At 35.8% G+C, this 17,234-nt stretch overlaps 1 protein-coding gene and 1 long non-coding RNA gene across 2 annotated transcripts; both read right to left on the bottom strand.

The window, feature by feature from the left end:
- Positions 1–516: 516 nt before the first annotated feature.
- On the bottom strand, positions 517–9,036 carry LOC129266676 (uncharacterized). The gene is made up of 3 exons (XR_010294333.1): positions 8,972–9,036; positions 2,407–2,672; positions 517–824 (listed from the first exon to the last, which is right to left on the bottom strand). It is a non-coding gene; the product is annotated as an uncharacterized LOC129266676 (long non-coding RNA).
- Positions 9,037–12,928: 3,892 nt separating this feature from the next.
- LOC129266673 (uncharacterized) lies at positions 12,929–17,227 on the bottom strand. The gene is made up of 3 exons (XM_064103185.1): positions 17,181–17,227; positions 16,223–16,474; positions 12,929–13,922 (listed from the first exon to the last, which is right to left on the bottom strand). The coding sequence occupies exons 2-3, from the start codon at positions 16,431–16,433 to the stop codon at positions 13,819–13,821; spliced, it is 315 nt and encodes a 104-aa protein (XP_063959255.1). The 5' UTR covers positions 16,434–16,474; positions 17,181–17,227; the 3' UTR covers positions 12,929–13,818.
- Between the last annotated feature and the right edge of the window lie 7 nt (positions 17,228–17,234).

Genomic DNA, 17,234 nt, shown 5'->3' on the forward strand with positions numbered 1-17,234 from the left:
GTGAAGGATGCTTCAAATTCGGCGTGGGGCCGGCTTCAAACCCGATCCATGTGTATCAGGGGTCTTAGTTCTAACAACCTTCTTCCCCCCACCTTGCAATTTTTAGGATAATAATTTTGGCGATATAAGACTATAAAGTGCAAGGGGTATTAAAAAGTATCAAATTCAGGGGGGGCATTGTTCAACGGCCTAGTGCGAATGGTGCTTATAACGATAGGTTCAGGCTATCATGAAAATACATTTTCTAAGACATTTAAGGTGAGACGTAACTGAAATTATTGTTAAGGGTCTATGTGAAAAATTACGAGAGTCTATGGACGAGCATGGTCTCCACTTGGAAAGTGCCTCCCCCACTCCCCCGTAAAGAGCCCGAAGGGAGGGGGGGGGGGCAGAGGAATGGAAAACGAAGGGAAGGGAAATAGAATAGAAGGAGAAATGGAAATTCTGGTAACATAACCATCACAACTGTAAACTTTACCATGATCAGATTAATGAAAGACAAACAAATATTATTTTAATGCATAGCAAGTTGCTTTATTTCGGAGACGAACTCGACCGTAATATAAGGATGCATACATCTTTGTAAAACACCACAAGAAAGCAAAATCTGGAGGCCTTTCATGACCACGTTTTCATTTTTCCTGGTTAATAAACTTTGTAGTATATAATGTCTCCATTGTTGGTGGTACATATTCCTCGACTCGACGATCAGAAGTCCACCAGGCTTTAATTGTTGAAGCAGACCCTGTACCGTTTCAATGGTTCGTCGTCCGTGAATCTAGGATCACACATGCAGTTACGCAAACTCACAGGATTCACGCATTCTGTTGTGTGAGGAGGAACGAAACAGAGAAGGGTGAGGGAGAAAGAGAGAGAGAGGGGACAAAATAAAAAAAAAATTGTATTTTTCGGGAAACGGGTATAAAAAAAAGTAAAGGGCAAATGATTTTGACATGATAGTGGAGGTGGGAAGGTGAGGGAGGGAGAGAGTGAGAGAGAGAAAAAAAATAGAGGCGGTTGGTGGGAGAAAAATTGTAATTTTAATGGATTAATGAATATGATAAATATATCAAATCCATTTATTATGCAATTTGGGCTGTGAATCTTAACTCTGAACCCTTTTCAACATGCGCAGCCAATGTTGTAGTATAGTCGTCCATAATTGCAAGGTTTTGTATTAAAAAATTATGAAGTATATGAATTTGTTTTGCTATGTTCTATATTCTATCACTTAAAGAGAATATCACACTGACTTTGAACTGGTACTTGTATGTTTCCTACATCAATTCGTTTGTTTTCTGTGGCATTAGCCTAAATGCAACAAGGGGCACTAACAAAAATGACATCTAACACCACTTACTTCTTCAATCTGTAAAATGTTTGTCACCACCACAATTACTAATAAATAAGTCTCCTGAGTTCGAGACAGAGAGTCTCAAGGGTACAGCAAGAAATTAATCCATTGTGCTGCACTCTACCCAGGTGAGGTAAATGATTTTATGTACGTTAATATTGACAGCGTGTACACGGTGACATAACTCCTTGAAATAAAATGCCTGTGCGATGTGAAAGGCTTGAGGGGCTAAAGCCAGCCAAGTACTATCTGTTTAACATTACTATTGATCAACTTTAGATAGTAAGTCATTGTAAATTATTAAGGGAAAATATTTTTGTCACCACTGATGATTCCATTATTGTTACTGTTTCAATAATCAGCATTAAAAGTTAATTGACTGAAAAGTGTAACCACAGACAATATATGATGGATGACAATAATCGCCGCTTTTCTTTTGTCAGTTTGCTGACGTCTAAATTCATTATATTCCACGTACTCTCGCCCTTTCTAAGGAAAGAAAGTACATCCTCTAATCTAATCATCGGTTATAGCTCTCACTTAGGACTCACATTCCGAATTCAAAAAGAGATTTCATGAAAAAGAGAGCTGTTGATTCGCTATAAACCAATAAAAATCGCCATACTGAAGGGTACATAGTATCTGACAAGGGCGTAGGCTGGTTTGAGCATGTTCCGGTGCACATCTTTGGGAGGTGGAACTTAAGTTTGAAAAATAATCTGTTGAAAGCAGAAGAAGGGGTACAAATTTCATTTTGCTTGCATGCCATATGCAGTGTCGGAACTCCTCTGCCTCAGCGGGAGGGTGCGCGTGGCTCCCTCAGCCTACGCCCTTGTCTGATATGTGCATAGATAACGTTTAACACAGTGGTCTTCTGAAATCGGAATCACGCTCTTTCATACTAATAAATTGCTCTTGAATTAGTGCAAAAGTGGAGGACAAAATATCTTTAAAATGTGTGGAAAAAGAATACGAAAAATATCTATAAATATTCACAATAAAAATAATACATTGGCCACCAACCCAGACCCCAAATATTCGAGTTTTCTTACTTTCCAAAGATACTTTCCTGCCCCGTCCCCGTCCGCGCTTGTCGAACTGCCCATCAAACTCCTCCAAGTCATCGGGCCCGCCACCCAACACCGTTTGCTCGTAGTTCCGCTTGGATACCAGGTCCAACAAGGCGTTGAGTTCGTCTTCACTGATGTCACTTAACTGAATCGCCGACGTCGAGCCGAGAGCGAGGACCACGAGAAGGAACAGGATATCCGTTTTTCCCGCCATTCTATCAAATGTTGATGCGTTCTCTTGTGGGAGTCTGTCATATATTAATTATTTTTTAAAGGTTAAACACTAATTTTTATAACTAATTGAAGGGAAAATGGATTTTTCAAACCAATCCTCAAAGGATCGCCCCAAACAAAACTGAACCAGACAGTTTTTTTTCGAAATTCTCACACAAAATAACCTCCTGTTCAAAGGCTTAAAGGGGAATGAAACCTTTGGAGCAAGTAGGCTTGTGTCGAAACAGAAAGATCAAAGAATAAGAACAAAGAAAGTTTGAGAAAAATCTGACAAATAATGAAAAAGTTATGAGCATTTGAATATTGCAATCACTAATGCTATGGAGATCCTCCCATTGGCAATGCGACAAGGATGTGTGATGTCACATGTGAACATCTTTCCCTTTGATGGAGTAAAAAATACCCTCAAAATGTCTCTTTTTGCTTTTTCTTATGGTGATACAAACTCTTTATCCATGATGTATTCTTTGAAAATCTGTATTACATGCTCTCCTATAGAAAGAACACATGATCTACTGATAAATGTGATAAAAGAGGCAATTTAAATGAAATATATACTAAAGTAATGGGGAGAGTTGTTCACAAGTGACATCACACATCTTTGTCGCCTTGCCAATTTGAGGATCTCCATAGCATTAGTGATCACAATATTCAAATGCTCATGACTTTCTCATTATTTGTCCGATTTTTCTCAAACTTTCGTTGATCTGTGTCTTTGATTTTTCTGTTTTCACACAAGCTATCTTGTTCCAAAGGTTTCATTCTCCTTTACACTGTTAAAATGAAGTGCTAATTCAGCACTTAAAGTGCTTGGATAGTGACTGCATTACGAGTGCTGATTTTCTAGTTTAAATTTGAACAAAAAAATCAGCACTCGTAGTGCAGTCACTATGCAGGCACTGTAAATGCTAAATTAGCACTTCATTTTGTACAGTGTATACACACACATATATATATACATATATAAATATATATGAATGATTTCACCATACTAATAATCAATTAACACCAAAAGTAGATTGAGCGCTTTTTTAAATACGCTACTAAACTTCTAAGCTCTTAATTGAAAGAAATAACTTAATGATATCTGGTATTATTTTGCAAGCAGATAATGAAGCTTCTCATAATACAAGCACATGGGCCTCATTGTCATTAAAATATACGTATAGTTATAGTGAATCGACATTGACACTTTAAAAACACTGAGTAAAATTTACCCAATATTGGGTAAAAAGTGAACATGCATGTTGGCTGGGCCTTTTTTTTATTTTTACACCATATTGGGCTATTTCAACGCAACATTGCGTAAAATTTTACCCAAACAACATGCATGTTTCCATTTTACCCAATATTGGGTAAACCTTTTTTTAGAGTATATAGTATATAAGGAATTTAAGTGGTGCAATAAAATTGTATGTACGGCATCAAAGCGTATTGCACGATTGAAATATTAAATATTTTAAGATTAAAAAAATTGATAATGAGTATCAAATATTTATTTCAAGTGACTGTGAACTGACACAAAATGTGAACTCTATTATCATGCGACGACCAAAATTACATTTAGGGGGACTCCATCTTCAAATCTAACATCACCATAATGAAATGATAACGCTTTATCAGTAGCAAGCCCCTGAATTTACAAATCAATATAGTTATAAGGTACATACTAATACTTAAAGGACAAGTCCACCCCAACAAAAAAATTATTTGAATAAAAAGAGAAAAATCCAACAAGCATATCACTGAAAATTTCATCAAAATCGGACGTAAAATAAGAAAGTTATGACATTTTAAAGTTTCACTTAATAGACGGGTCAATATACGACCAAAAATAGCCTTACCCGGAACAAATTGCAACAAATGATTTTTCAACGGTATTTTGTATTATTTGACCTTAGGAATAACATACTAAAAATCTACCAAAATCCGCATCCGGGAAAGTGGTTATTTTCAAGATGGCGTCCAAGATGGCCGCCATTCACTGAAAATGGATACAACTGACACATTATCCACTCTAGAATCCTATTTCGGTTCATATTTCATGGTCTGGGGGTACAACAATTGATTTAGGCTAGAATTAATTTTAAGCCCTCCAGTGTACCAGGCAAATCCAAGATGGCGCCCAAAATGGCTGCCGTAGGCTGAAAATCCACAATTCATCTAAATTTGTTTTTTATTCAATGGTTTAAGGGTGAAATATTACATTGAAACAAGTTACAGGGACAGCCAGTGGTCTGGTGTGTCCAAAAATCCAAGATGGCTTCCAAAAATGGAGTTTAAAATGGCTGTTGATAATTAAAATGGACATAGTTCATTTTATATCCGCCTGGGACATAATGATTTTGGTGTCTAGACCATGATTTCAATGGTCAAATAAGACATTGGGACAAGTTACAAGCACAGTCAGTGGTCCAGTATTTACGAAAATCCAAGATGGCTTCCAAGAATGGAGTCGAAAATTGCTGTTGCCACTTTTTAAAAATCCGACATAGTTTGCTCAATGTCCAGAAATATGATTTTGTGTCTTATTCCAAGTGGTTAAATGGGTCAAATAATACATTGGGACAAGTTACAAGGAAAGTCAGTGGTCTGGTATGCAAAAATCCTCGATGGATTCTAAGAATCGATTCTGAAATGGCTGCTAATACTTAAAGCGGACATAGCTCATTTCATTTTGGCCTGGGATATGTGATTTTTATGTCTAAACCACTGGTTTCAAGGGTCAAATAATATCTTAGGATAAGTTAAAAGGATAGTCAACGGTCTGGTTTGTCCGAAAATCGAAGATGGCGTCTAAAAATTAGTCTTAAAAATATGCTGCTGATACTTAAAGCGGACAAAGCTCATTTCATATTGGCCTGGATATTTGATTTTGGTGTCTAAACCACTAGTTTCAAGGATCAATTTATTCTTTAGGGCAAGTTACAAGGACAGTCAGTGGCCTGGTCGGTCAGAAAATCTAAAAAAAAATCTAAATTGACTGCTGCTACTTAAAGCGGACATAGCTTATTTCATATCGGCATGGGAGATGCGATTTTGGTGTCTAAACCACTGGTTTAAGGGCCAAAATAATACATTAGGACAGGTTTAAAGGCCAGTCAGTGGTCTGGTATGACCAAAAATCCTATATGACTTCCAAAACTTGATTCTGAAATGACCGTTGATACTTAAAAGTGGCATAGCTCATTTTAAATCCGCCTGTGAGATATGATTTCGGTGTCTAAACTATGGTTTCAAGGGTCAAATAATATATTAGGACAAGACAATGGCAGTCGTTGGTCTAGTATGTCCAAAATTACAAGATGGCTTCCAAAAATGGAGTAAGAAATGGCTGATGTTACTTATAAAAGGACATAGTTTGTTTAATATCTGTCTGGGGAATATGAGTTTGGTGTTAAAAGCATGGTTTAAAAGGGTCAAGTAATAGACTAGGGTAAGTTACAAGACCAGTCAGTTGTCTGTATGTTAAAAAATCCAAGATTACTTAAAAAAATGGGGTGTAAATTGACTGTTGCTACTTAAAAGTATGCATAGTTTATTATAAATACACCTTGGAGGTATGAGTTTACTGTCTATACTAGAGCTTACAGGGTCAAGCAATACATTGGGTTAAGTTGAAAGGACAGTCAGGTGTCAGGTATGTCCAAAAATAAAAAATGGCTTTAAAAATGGGGGTCTTAAATGACTGGTGTTACGTAAAAGTGGATGCAGAACATTATAAATACACCTTGGGGGTATTATTTTGGTGTCTACACTAGGGTTTCAAGGGTCAAACAATACTTTGGGACTGTTTACCATGATATGTAGCTCTCCATTTTGCCTTGAAATCCAAGTTGGCTTAAAGCATGTAAAGTGACTACTGCTCCATAAGATATCTACCTGTTAGAAATAATCTTGGTGACTACACTTAAATGCATGGGTACAAGTTATCATATTGCTTCATGAGTTGGTAACAGCACCCATATTGATGAAATTTTAGAATCCATCATGGATTCTTTGACAAAATGGAGTACTAACCATCCTTGTTACTTGTCCGAATGTATTATTTGACCCTTCATACCACAATTTGGACACCAACATTATTTCTTGCAGATGTATATTGTAGAACTCTGACCACTATTAAATGATATGCGTCGTTTTATATTCCTTTTTTAAAAACCCTCTTGTGTTTTAGGCAAACTGGACAATTGCATATCAATGTAACCAGTCCAAACGTATTATTTTAACCATGAAACCATAGTGTGGACACCGAAATCATATCTCCTAGGTGGATTTTAAATGAACTTTGTCAATTTTTTAAGTACAACAGTCATTTTAGACTCCGATTTTTGGAAGCTTTCTTAGATTTTCGATATACTGGACCACTGACTGTCCTTGTAACTAATTTCCTGTCTTTTGAAACCATGATATAGGCAACAAAATCATATCCCCTTGACGAATAAAACATGAACTATGTCCATTTTCAAATACCATCGCGGCTGATTGATACTATTCTTTAAGCTACCGTGGACTCATGGACATACTTTACCACCAATCGTCCTTGTAACTGATCCCGATTTATTATTTGACCCATTTAACCATGGTATAGGCAAAAAAAAATCATATTCCCGGATATTGAACAAACTATGTTGGGTTTTTTTTTGTAGCAACAGCATTTTTTACTCCATTTTTGGAAGCCATCTTGGATTTTTGAACATACCGGACCACTGACTGTCCTTGTAACTTGTCCCAATGTATTATTTGACCATTGAAACCATGGTCTAGACACCAAAATCATATCTCAAGGGGATGTGATATGAGCTATGTCCATTTTAAGGATTAAAAGCCTTTTTAAACTCAATTTTTGGAAGCCATCTTGTATTTTTTGACACACCAGACCACTGGCTGTCCTTGTAATTTGTCCCGACGTACTATTTCATCATTGAAACAATCGAATGGAAACCAAATTAAAGCAACTTCAGTAAGTAATAGGTGAATTGTGGATTTTTTAGACTACGGCAGCCATTTTGGGCGCCATCTTGGATTTTCCTGGTACCCTGGAGTGCTAATATTCACTCTAACTTGTATAAATAAATTCTTTTACACATCGGACCATGGAATATGAACCCAAATAGGATTCTAGGGTGGATAATGAGTGAGTTATATTCATTTTTAGTGAACGGGCAGCCATCTTGGACGCCATCGTTAAAATAACAATTTTCCCGGATGCGGATTTTGGTAGATTTTTAGTATGTTATTCCTGAGGTCAAATAGTACAAAATACCGTTGAAAAATCATTTGTTGCAATTTGTTCCGGCTTAAACCATATATTGACCCGTCTATAATTTCACAAAACAGTGATATGCACATCCTGGTCGGTATGCAAATGAGGAGACTGATGACGTCATCCACTCACTATTTCTTTTGTATTTTATTATATGAAATATTCCTATTTTCTCCTCATTGTCAAGTAAAACAGTGATTAATTCCTCCCTATACATATGGAATCAGCATTGTTTAATACTATATGGTTCAGTCAAGTCGGTCCCTATGGTCAAATCTGTAAAAAATGAAATATTGTATAATTCAAACAATAAAAAACAAAAGAAATAGTGAGTGATGGACATAATGGACTGACTCATTTGCATGTCAGTGAGTTGAGCATATCACTGTTTTGTGAAAAATAAGCGAAAGTTTAAAATGCCATAACTTTCTTATTTTACATCCGATTTTGATGAAATTTCGGTGTTATGCTAGTTTGATTTTTCTCTATTTATTCAAATCAACATTTTGCTGGGGTGGACTTGACCTTTAAGAATTGCAATAAAGAAAATTTGTTATAACCATCACCGGCACTGAGCGCCGGTGATGGTAGCTCGAGCTAAAGCCGGGGTAATAATAGCAGCGCTTTGTATCCTCAGGCAAAAAGCGCTTTATAAATCCAGCTATTATTATTATTATGAAATGAAAGCTGTTTGTCATAATCATTTTAATGTTTTAATTAGTAAATAAAATCCATCTTAAAAAATAACATTTACAAGAGATCAATGATTGGAGAAAGTCGCATAGAAGTATAATAACAACAATAGTCAAAACGGGGGAGGCAGAATAATAAAAAAATATGACAAAATCACTATTCATCAGGAACGAGCTCACCGGAACGCACAGTATATAGTTAAAACTTTATAAGACCAAGACATGAAATCTTGTGAGGATCGTTCCAGGATAGAAATTGGTGGCAAATAAGACAGTATTAAAAAACTAAAACCAACATAAAATACACGTGACATTAAACCGAGAAAAGAAACTATGATATGAAATGAAATCTTACCTGTAGTGTTTGAATTTGCTCTCCCTTCACAAAACTCGCAGTCAAAAGATAACTTCAGGAATGTTAGGATTGTCTAAATTTCCAGAGTTTATATTTCAGTTGGAAGTTTTATTGTGATTATTCGTTACGCAAGAAGGAAGACAGGCGAGTTAAGGTAAACGGGTATCTGGTATGGGAATTAATTCTTTGAAATGCATGTGCGCTGTAAATAATTGCGGCCGCCAAGCTAAGTCCTTTGGAAGCGCTGAGAGACGTTATAATCATAATGCGCTATACAAGAACTGTTTATTATTCATTATTTTTATCATTGAGGTGATGAAATATTAAACCTGAGGTGAATAACAGAGGTTTATTAGTTTTGGTTAATTATGCATGTGGTAGATATTCATGTGGCATTGCAATTTTCAGTTTGAAATTTAAATTGCATTGATATACCGGTCGGTATTCCGTGCATCATGGATTTTGTTTTATCATGTTTAAATTGAGTGCAAATTGAATAAATCGTAATTTGCAGGTGTCGAAATTTGAAGGCCATGATAGACATAATAGAGACGGAAAAGAGGGGTGCACGGACCCAGCCCCCTTCTATTTTTTTTTTACTATGTCAGACGAAGGTAGCCTTGGTTATCATTGCCTTCGATGATTTGCTTATAGAATTGCCATCATCCGTATCTACAGCGGTGAGAAACGACACAAGTAAAAGGAAATTTAAATTGAAACTCGTTGAGATTCCATGACATTTTAATGGAGCTATTTCTATTCAAGGTATTCCATTCTAGAATTGATGAGATTGTTTAAACTAGTCAAGATCAAGGACCTAAAGCTTATAGAATGGGAAGACACATGATATTATCCCCAGGTTTTTTCTTCTTGGTTTATTTATCGTGTTTTAATTTACTAGTGTAAAATCTCTTCAGTATAATACTGTATGACAAGAGACCCCTCAACAATCAAATACATTCAGAGTACATCATATTGTAACAGGAGAATAACGAAACCCAACAGTATTTGAAGAGCTCACTTGCAAAAGGGGTTAGGTCAATTTTTCATCAAATTTGATTTTTTGGTCACAATGTATAGATTGTTAGTAGCTTTATAAGATGATACCAAAGACAAGTTGAAATTCCTATTTAAAAGTGATCCAAAATGGCAAAGAAAAATCACCTTTTTTCAAAAGGGGTTAGGTCCATTTCAATTTTGTTGCAAAAGGGATTAGGTCCACACCGAATTTAACAGGAGAATAACGAAACCCAACAGTATTTATTTATTTCAGTTTCCTTTTACCAGGGTAGCCCCTTCCGTTACGTAAACTGATTTACAAGAGGGCCCTGGGATATACTGGGAGGGCCCCAGTTACACTTTGTAATTCCGAAGGTTCGTAATTCCGAAACACGTAAATTGCCTATACCTCGATGTTCGTTAATCCGAAGATTTGTGGCGTTATTCCGAAGGTTCGTTATTCCGAAGGTTCGATATTCCGAAAACGAAATATGGTTCGTTGTTCCGAAGGTTCGTTAATCCGAAAACGAAATAAGGTTCGTTGTTCCGAAGGTTCGTTAGTCCGAAAACGAAATAAGGTTCGTTAATCATTTAGTTTTCGGACTAACGAACCTTCGGAATTACGAACCTCATTTCGTTTTCGGATTAACGAACCTTCGGAATTACGAACCTCATTTCGTTTTCAGACTAACGAACCTTCGGAATTACGAACCTTCGGAAATACGAACCTTCGGAATATCTAACCTTCGGAATATCCGAACCTTCGGAATATTAAACGAAGCTTCGGAATTACGAATGTATGCGAAAAAGGTTTGCAATAGCAAACCTTAAAGAGCGGTTAAAAAACGGTAAAATTAACTTGATAGTTAAACAAGAAATGTTATATGACTAACAAGCAAAAAGCAAGACTTTTTTTTTTTTTTTTACAAAAGAGGAAACATTTCCCACCCAGAAATAGAACCTGCTTCTCTCTAAAACGAAATACGCTTTCGGAAAAAAAAAACTATTTATCTGAAAATAGGAGCTTTAATCATATTCTTGACTGGCTTTTCTGGGGAGGGGTAAAGTGTAGCACGTGTAAATGTGGAGCTCCACGAGACCACGACTGTCACTATCTTTTTTGTCGTTTCCCCTCGCGCTTTCTCCTTTAATAAATTACAATCTCCCCCCTCCCCCTCCCTCTCTCTCTCTCTCAAAAGGGCCCTTGGAATGAATTTTTTTTTACAAGGGGTGCTGATGTAAATTTGACAAACAAAAATAAACATACGAAGGGGTTTTACTACAAAATAAAAGTCATTTTCTTCCAGAGAAATTCGAAGTTAAAAAAAAAAATGTTTTACTACACAATTTCTTCATTTTGCCACACCTACCAGAATTCCAGGGGTGCTGCCTGTGAAGAAGCAAACCCGGGAAAATATCCAGCACCCCGCTTCCGAGGGGCATATCTCTCAATTACAAGCTCTCTCTCTATCTATCTTTATCTCTCTTATTTAATCCCTCTCTCGATTCCTATCCCCCTCCCATTTCTCTCTTGACATATGCATGTATAATCCACTCTTTCTCAATCGGTTGTTTGATACAAAATGGCTCTGCGTTGTGCCAAATCATGGGCAAATGTTTGACATTTAAGATTTAAGTGTTATACTTTTTTTTTCTTCGTGAGTGGTCCACACTTTACAAGCTTTGCTTTTCAGTGGGCCACTCCATTTTCCAACATATTTTTGCATATTGTTATTATCAAATTGGAAATATCATCTTCTGTATCAGGTGTATATTCTTTATATTTGGTTTATTTGAATATTTATGTCATTTATATTTTCTGATGTTATGTTTTATTTATTGTAATTATTGCATTATAAATTTTGTTGGAAAAATGAATAAACAAAAGAATGAATGAATGACATCTTACCGCTCTTTTATCTTGAACACAAACTGACACACACACACACACACACATCACACCCACGCACCCCTATGCACACATAATATTACACCCTCCCGTTTTCACTACTATCCATTGAACTCTAAAAAGGAAGAGTAAAAAAAATTACCCAGTATTGGATAGAAAGGGAACAAGCATGTTTGCTGTGTAATTTTTCCCCGAATATTGGGCAACATGCAAGTTTAAAGAGTAAATTTCAACGCAACATTGCGTAGAGTTTGCTAAGAATTTGGTATCACTGTACCCAGCTAACATACATGTTCCCATTTTACCCAATATTGGGTTAACTTTTTAGAGTATAATCCATAGTTATCTTATATTCTATGTCCGTGTGTATCTTGAAATGTCTCTCACCCTCCCCATAATATTAAAAAAAGTAATATAGTAAATAAATAGATAGATGATAGATAGATAAATAAATAAATAATAGATAAATAGAAAGATAGATAGATAAATAGATATATAGATAGATAAATAGATAGATAGAAAGATAGATAGAGAGATAGGTAGATAGATAGATAGAGAGATAGATATATAGATAGATAGATAAATAGATAGATAGATAGATATATGAATAGACAGATAGATAGATAAATAGATAGATAGAAAGATAGATAGAGAGATAGGTAGTTATATATATATAGAGAGAGATAGATAGATATATAAATATATAGATAGATAAATAGAGATATAGATAAATACATAGATAGATAAATAGATAGATATATAAATAGATAGATAGATAAATAGATGAATAAATAAATACATAAATAAATAGATGAATAAATAAATAAATAAATAATCATATCCACCTTATTATTCGCTCTTGATTCTCCCAAAATGCTACAGTCAAACAAACGAACCCGATTCAAAACCGACCGATGATTTAACATTAGAAATAACGTTATAACTTTGATCGGTCTGAAGTCGGTTGCGTTGGTGTGACAGACCACAAACTCCTCCTCTCCATGCACAATTGATACGTTCATACAATGCAATGAAATGGAGAACAGATATGTAATGAATACCACATTTTTATTAAGAACGAGTGATGTACCAAAATAGAAATACTTCGATTGCTTGATTCTAGGAGCATGATGATTACAAATCATAAGTTCTAGGAGACACTAATAGGATGAATTAAAATCCTATACCAATTTTCAAAATTATAATCTTCTACCTACATTGCAAGACAGTATCATCAAAACTTGACTTATATATCATTAAAATGATGAGTTCTCTCTTTTCTATAGCTACCTAATCCTATTTTATGAAAGCTATATACTATAAAATTGAGTCTCTTTTGATAATGCCTTTTTTTTGGTATATCATAATTACCGATTTGAATAATTTGTGCTTTCGAAATAATGTTGCATTTCATAAACGGTATTCATAATTGTATATAAAAATGTAATATAAAAAGGGAAGTACAAAGTGGTGCACGCATTGATACGTCATAATAGATTGGTGTCACGTGACGTTGAGGTGAATATCAAATCGTGCACCTTAAACAACGAAAGAAATCAGTTCGCAGGCACACTCGTATTATAATAGTTGAACAGTTTGAAGAGAAATATCTTTAGAGAGCATGATGAACATTGTTGTAAATGTACAGGTCTGCTATCGGAATCGAGCTTATATTAGTCTCTGTCTGACAAGAACGGTGGTCCTGCCCAATATTTGTGACGTTACCATGGTAACAGAATATGGATAGGACAGCCATTCTATCCGATGGATATTCGACACTCCAAAATAATTTATATGTCATTGTTTGTAATCTGCGTGTGGTTCGGACATGTTGTCTTCATTGTTAACCGGATATCGGTCCAGCCGGGTCTTGGTTTGTTCAACTTTCGGTCCCTCAATATGCTATCCGGTAGTCGGCCATGATAGGTTTGCGTCCATTCTACTGACCTCCTCCGTATCCGCATACCTTGAAGTATTTGGGGCTGGTCTCGTGGAATCGCTTGTCACAGATGCAGTTGAAGCCATTCAGAGGATGTGTACAGCCTGGAAAATAACGATTGAAAAAGAGAAAAATATGTATTAGTGATGAGCAAATCAGTCGAAAGTTAGCATGATTAGTCAAAACCAGCTAACAGATCAGACAGATAATTGATGGGTTAGTAGACCGCGGGAAGATTTGGCAGGAATGGGAGGATAAAACAAAGGTTGGGGAGAGGGCATAGTTACATGAAATCACAATATTCGCGTCGTGTGTGCATGGCCACTGTAAAGAGTGCAACCCCTTGGTTCCGCGGCCCCGGGCCTGCTCCTAAACGGCTTCCCTGCTGGAATGACCACAGTGTGTTCACAGAGTGGACTAAAGCCCGGCGCAAACTATGCGATTCGTTGCGATCCGAATTTCTAAGAAATTGTAATAACTTTTGAGATGAACATTCCAGCCGAAAAAAATCTTATTCAGAATAGTAGTAAGGACTACTGACATCGAAATTCAGTCTAGTTCGAGCCTCCTTTTTCAATAAAAGCAAGTTCAATTTCAAATCGCAGTGACGCCATCATCGGCTGCGACTTAAAACCGATTTGGACTTTACTCCGACCGTAGGACTTATCGCAATGCAAAACTAAGATTTTATTATTCCCGAACTTTAAATGAAATAAGTTCACTTTTGTAACCTTCACATTTAAAGCAAAATGCGATTTATCAGAAAATCGCATCGGATCGCGTAGTGTGCGACGGGCTCTAGTGAAATTATCATTCACACTGTTCAAATTCAACAGTGCGGAAAAAAAAATTCACACTGTGGAAACGACAGTCTGACTGTTCACAGCGTGTTCACATGCTCGATTGTGAGAATATGTGATTCCTACTGTTCAAAATCTCAAATTTACCAGTGTGAAGGTGATTTCACATTGTGTTCCACACTGTGGAGACAATGGTGGAACACCTTTTTCCTTTCCAGTAACTATGGCGAGCCAGCAAAGTCAACATATAAAATGCATGTTCAGTTCAAAAAAAAATTTAGATATGAATGTAAAACCATAAATTCATTGATTTCTTTACAATTTGGTGTGTTCTCCTTTGTTTACCATGGACATTTTGCCAATTTCCTGTTAAAAAATTATGACACTGATGGATTTCCATAGAGTTGGATCAATCGGAACTCTTTGTAAGACGGGACCCAGGACCCCACGGGAGATCAGCATGACTATGCCAGTCGAGCTGAATGTGTCCACCGTATTTGATTGTATATGATTTTAATACGGCGATAAATAGTACTACTGCTGCTGCTGCTACTACTACTACTACTAGTACTACTACTACTACTACTACTACCACTACTACCACTACTACTACTACCACTACTACTACTACTACTTCTACTACTACTATACGACTACTTCTACTACTACTACTACTACTACTACTACTACTACTACTACTACTACTACTACTACTACTACTACTACTACTACTACTACTACTACTACTACTACTACTACTACTACTACTACTACTACTACTACCACTACTACTACTACTACTACTACCACTTCTATTACTACTACCACTTCTACTACTACTACTACTACTACTACTACATAACTGCACTACGTTTCCTTTTTGTTTAGTTTTATATACCGTATAAAAAATCAAAACAATGTACAGTTTATTCGAAATGAAGAAAATCAGCGAATATTTTCATCAGACACTTTACATCTAATTAACTCTTTGCACGCTGAATTATTTTGTTGGAGGGATAATAATGACAACTGCTCCATGTTGTTTTCTTTAATTCAAGATATCTAAATTGCACCATTGTTACTTATTATTATTATATAGATTTTATCCAAGAACCACTGCTTTCTACTAGCCTATCTAATTTGAAGGTAGGGGAGAAAACTAATTATAATTTAATTTAATTTAATTGTACGAATGTGTAAGATTGGAATATCAGCGCGCACAGGGCTTTAAAATATTATCAATTACTTTATTCTGCTGTGCAAACCCTTTACTCACGGAAAGTGTTTCGAATATGCAGATTATAATCAATGCCCATCTGGTCTGGAAGAACAAACATTTGTTTTTCACAAGTCGCATAGTGCATAACGCAGAGTCTGAAGTAGTGAGACTAGATTCGCTCATGTACTGTCTCTGGTTCTATTAAAATACAGATAATTTGGAGTATAGTCTTCACTGTATAGACATGATATAATCGGTTAAAAGATAAATTTGAGTATGTGTTTGCAGACTAGAATTCATGATTGTGTGAAGCACGATTTGTAATGCAATTATGAGTACGGAAGATTGGTTTTAACGAACATTGAGAGAACCAAAATGTACTTACGGAAAAACATCCTCCCCCCTCGACCCCGTTTGTCCATTTCGTCGAAGGCCTCGTCGAACACCATTCCGGCGTCGTTTGAGTCACCCCTCTTGGAAATCAAGCCCAGAATTTCATCAAGATCAGCGCCTGTGAGATCGTCGAACGCTTCGGCGGTAACCAAGGCGGTTGCCATGGCAACAGCAAAGATCATGATGAGCACCTTGGAAGCCATTATGGTTTTAGTTGGGTGTTAACGGAAGAGTTGAATGTAGTCTGGATGGTGATGAATGAATGTAATCCATAAGGTTAATCAAGAGATTGAAATATTGATTGATACTATACTTGTTTTATTTCGACTTTTCAACGATAAAATTAAAAAGTAAGGCATGTATAAAATCTTATCTAACAGTCAGCCAGTTTAAAGCGTCTTATTTTCTGTCATACTGTAAATGTATTAGAAAAAAGTATTGTTTATTATTCTGGCCTATCTAAAAATAAAAAAAATCGTTTCTGTAATGACATTCGCTTATAGAAGATATAAATATATGTGACATATTTATATCTACGCGAATTCAAATATATTTATATCTGATATACGCGAATGAGAATACAAAAATGAATTAGATTATTTAGACCTTTACTAATGAAAACTTTTTTCAAATAAATTTACAGTGTGCCAGGAAATATTACCAAGACTCTTGTAACTGTTACATAATACATTCACGAAATAATTAAATTGGTAATGTTTGTATCAATGAGTTGTTTCATTCAGAGCTTGTAGAACTAACTGTGCCATGCACATGATCATAATTCTCGAAAATGAAATATGAAATATTCCGATTAAGAAAAAAAACACATTTTAGCATAGCGGAGTACATCTTCATTTTCCTTTAACGGAACAAAGGTGAATAGATCTACAAATAATCGAGTTAATCTGATGATAATTAAGATAATTTGAGAAATATCGAGATATACTCACCAAAAATAAGAGCTTGGATGCTTTCTTCTGCCAGACGAGATGAGATGAAGACTC

This window comes from Lytechinus pictus, chromosome 8 (assembly GCF_037042905.1).
Source record: "Lytechinus pictus isolate F3 Inbred chromosome 8, Lp3.0, whole genome shotgun sequence".
Taxonomy (NCBI): domain Eukaryota; kingdom Metazoa; phylum Echinodermata; class Echinoidea; order Temnopleuroida; family Toxopneustidae; genus Lytechinus; species Lytechinus pictus.

Bases quoted from the DNA above. Each gene is read 5' to 3' on its own strand.
- LOC129266673 (XM_064103185.1), bottom strand. From the start codon at position 16,433: ATGGCTTCCAAGGTGCTCATCATGATCTTTGCTGTTGCCATGGCAACC. The intron at 13,923-16,222 runs GTAAGTACATTT...GTTATTTTCCAG, and splicing joins AGGGGGGAGGATGTTTTTCC to GCTGTACACATCCTCTGAAT.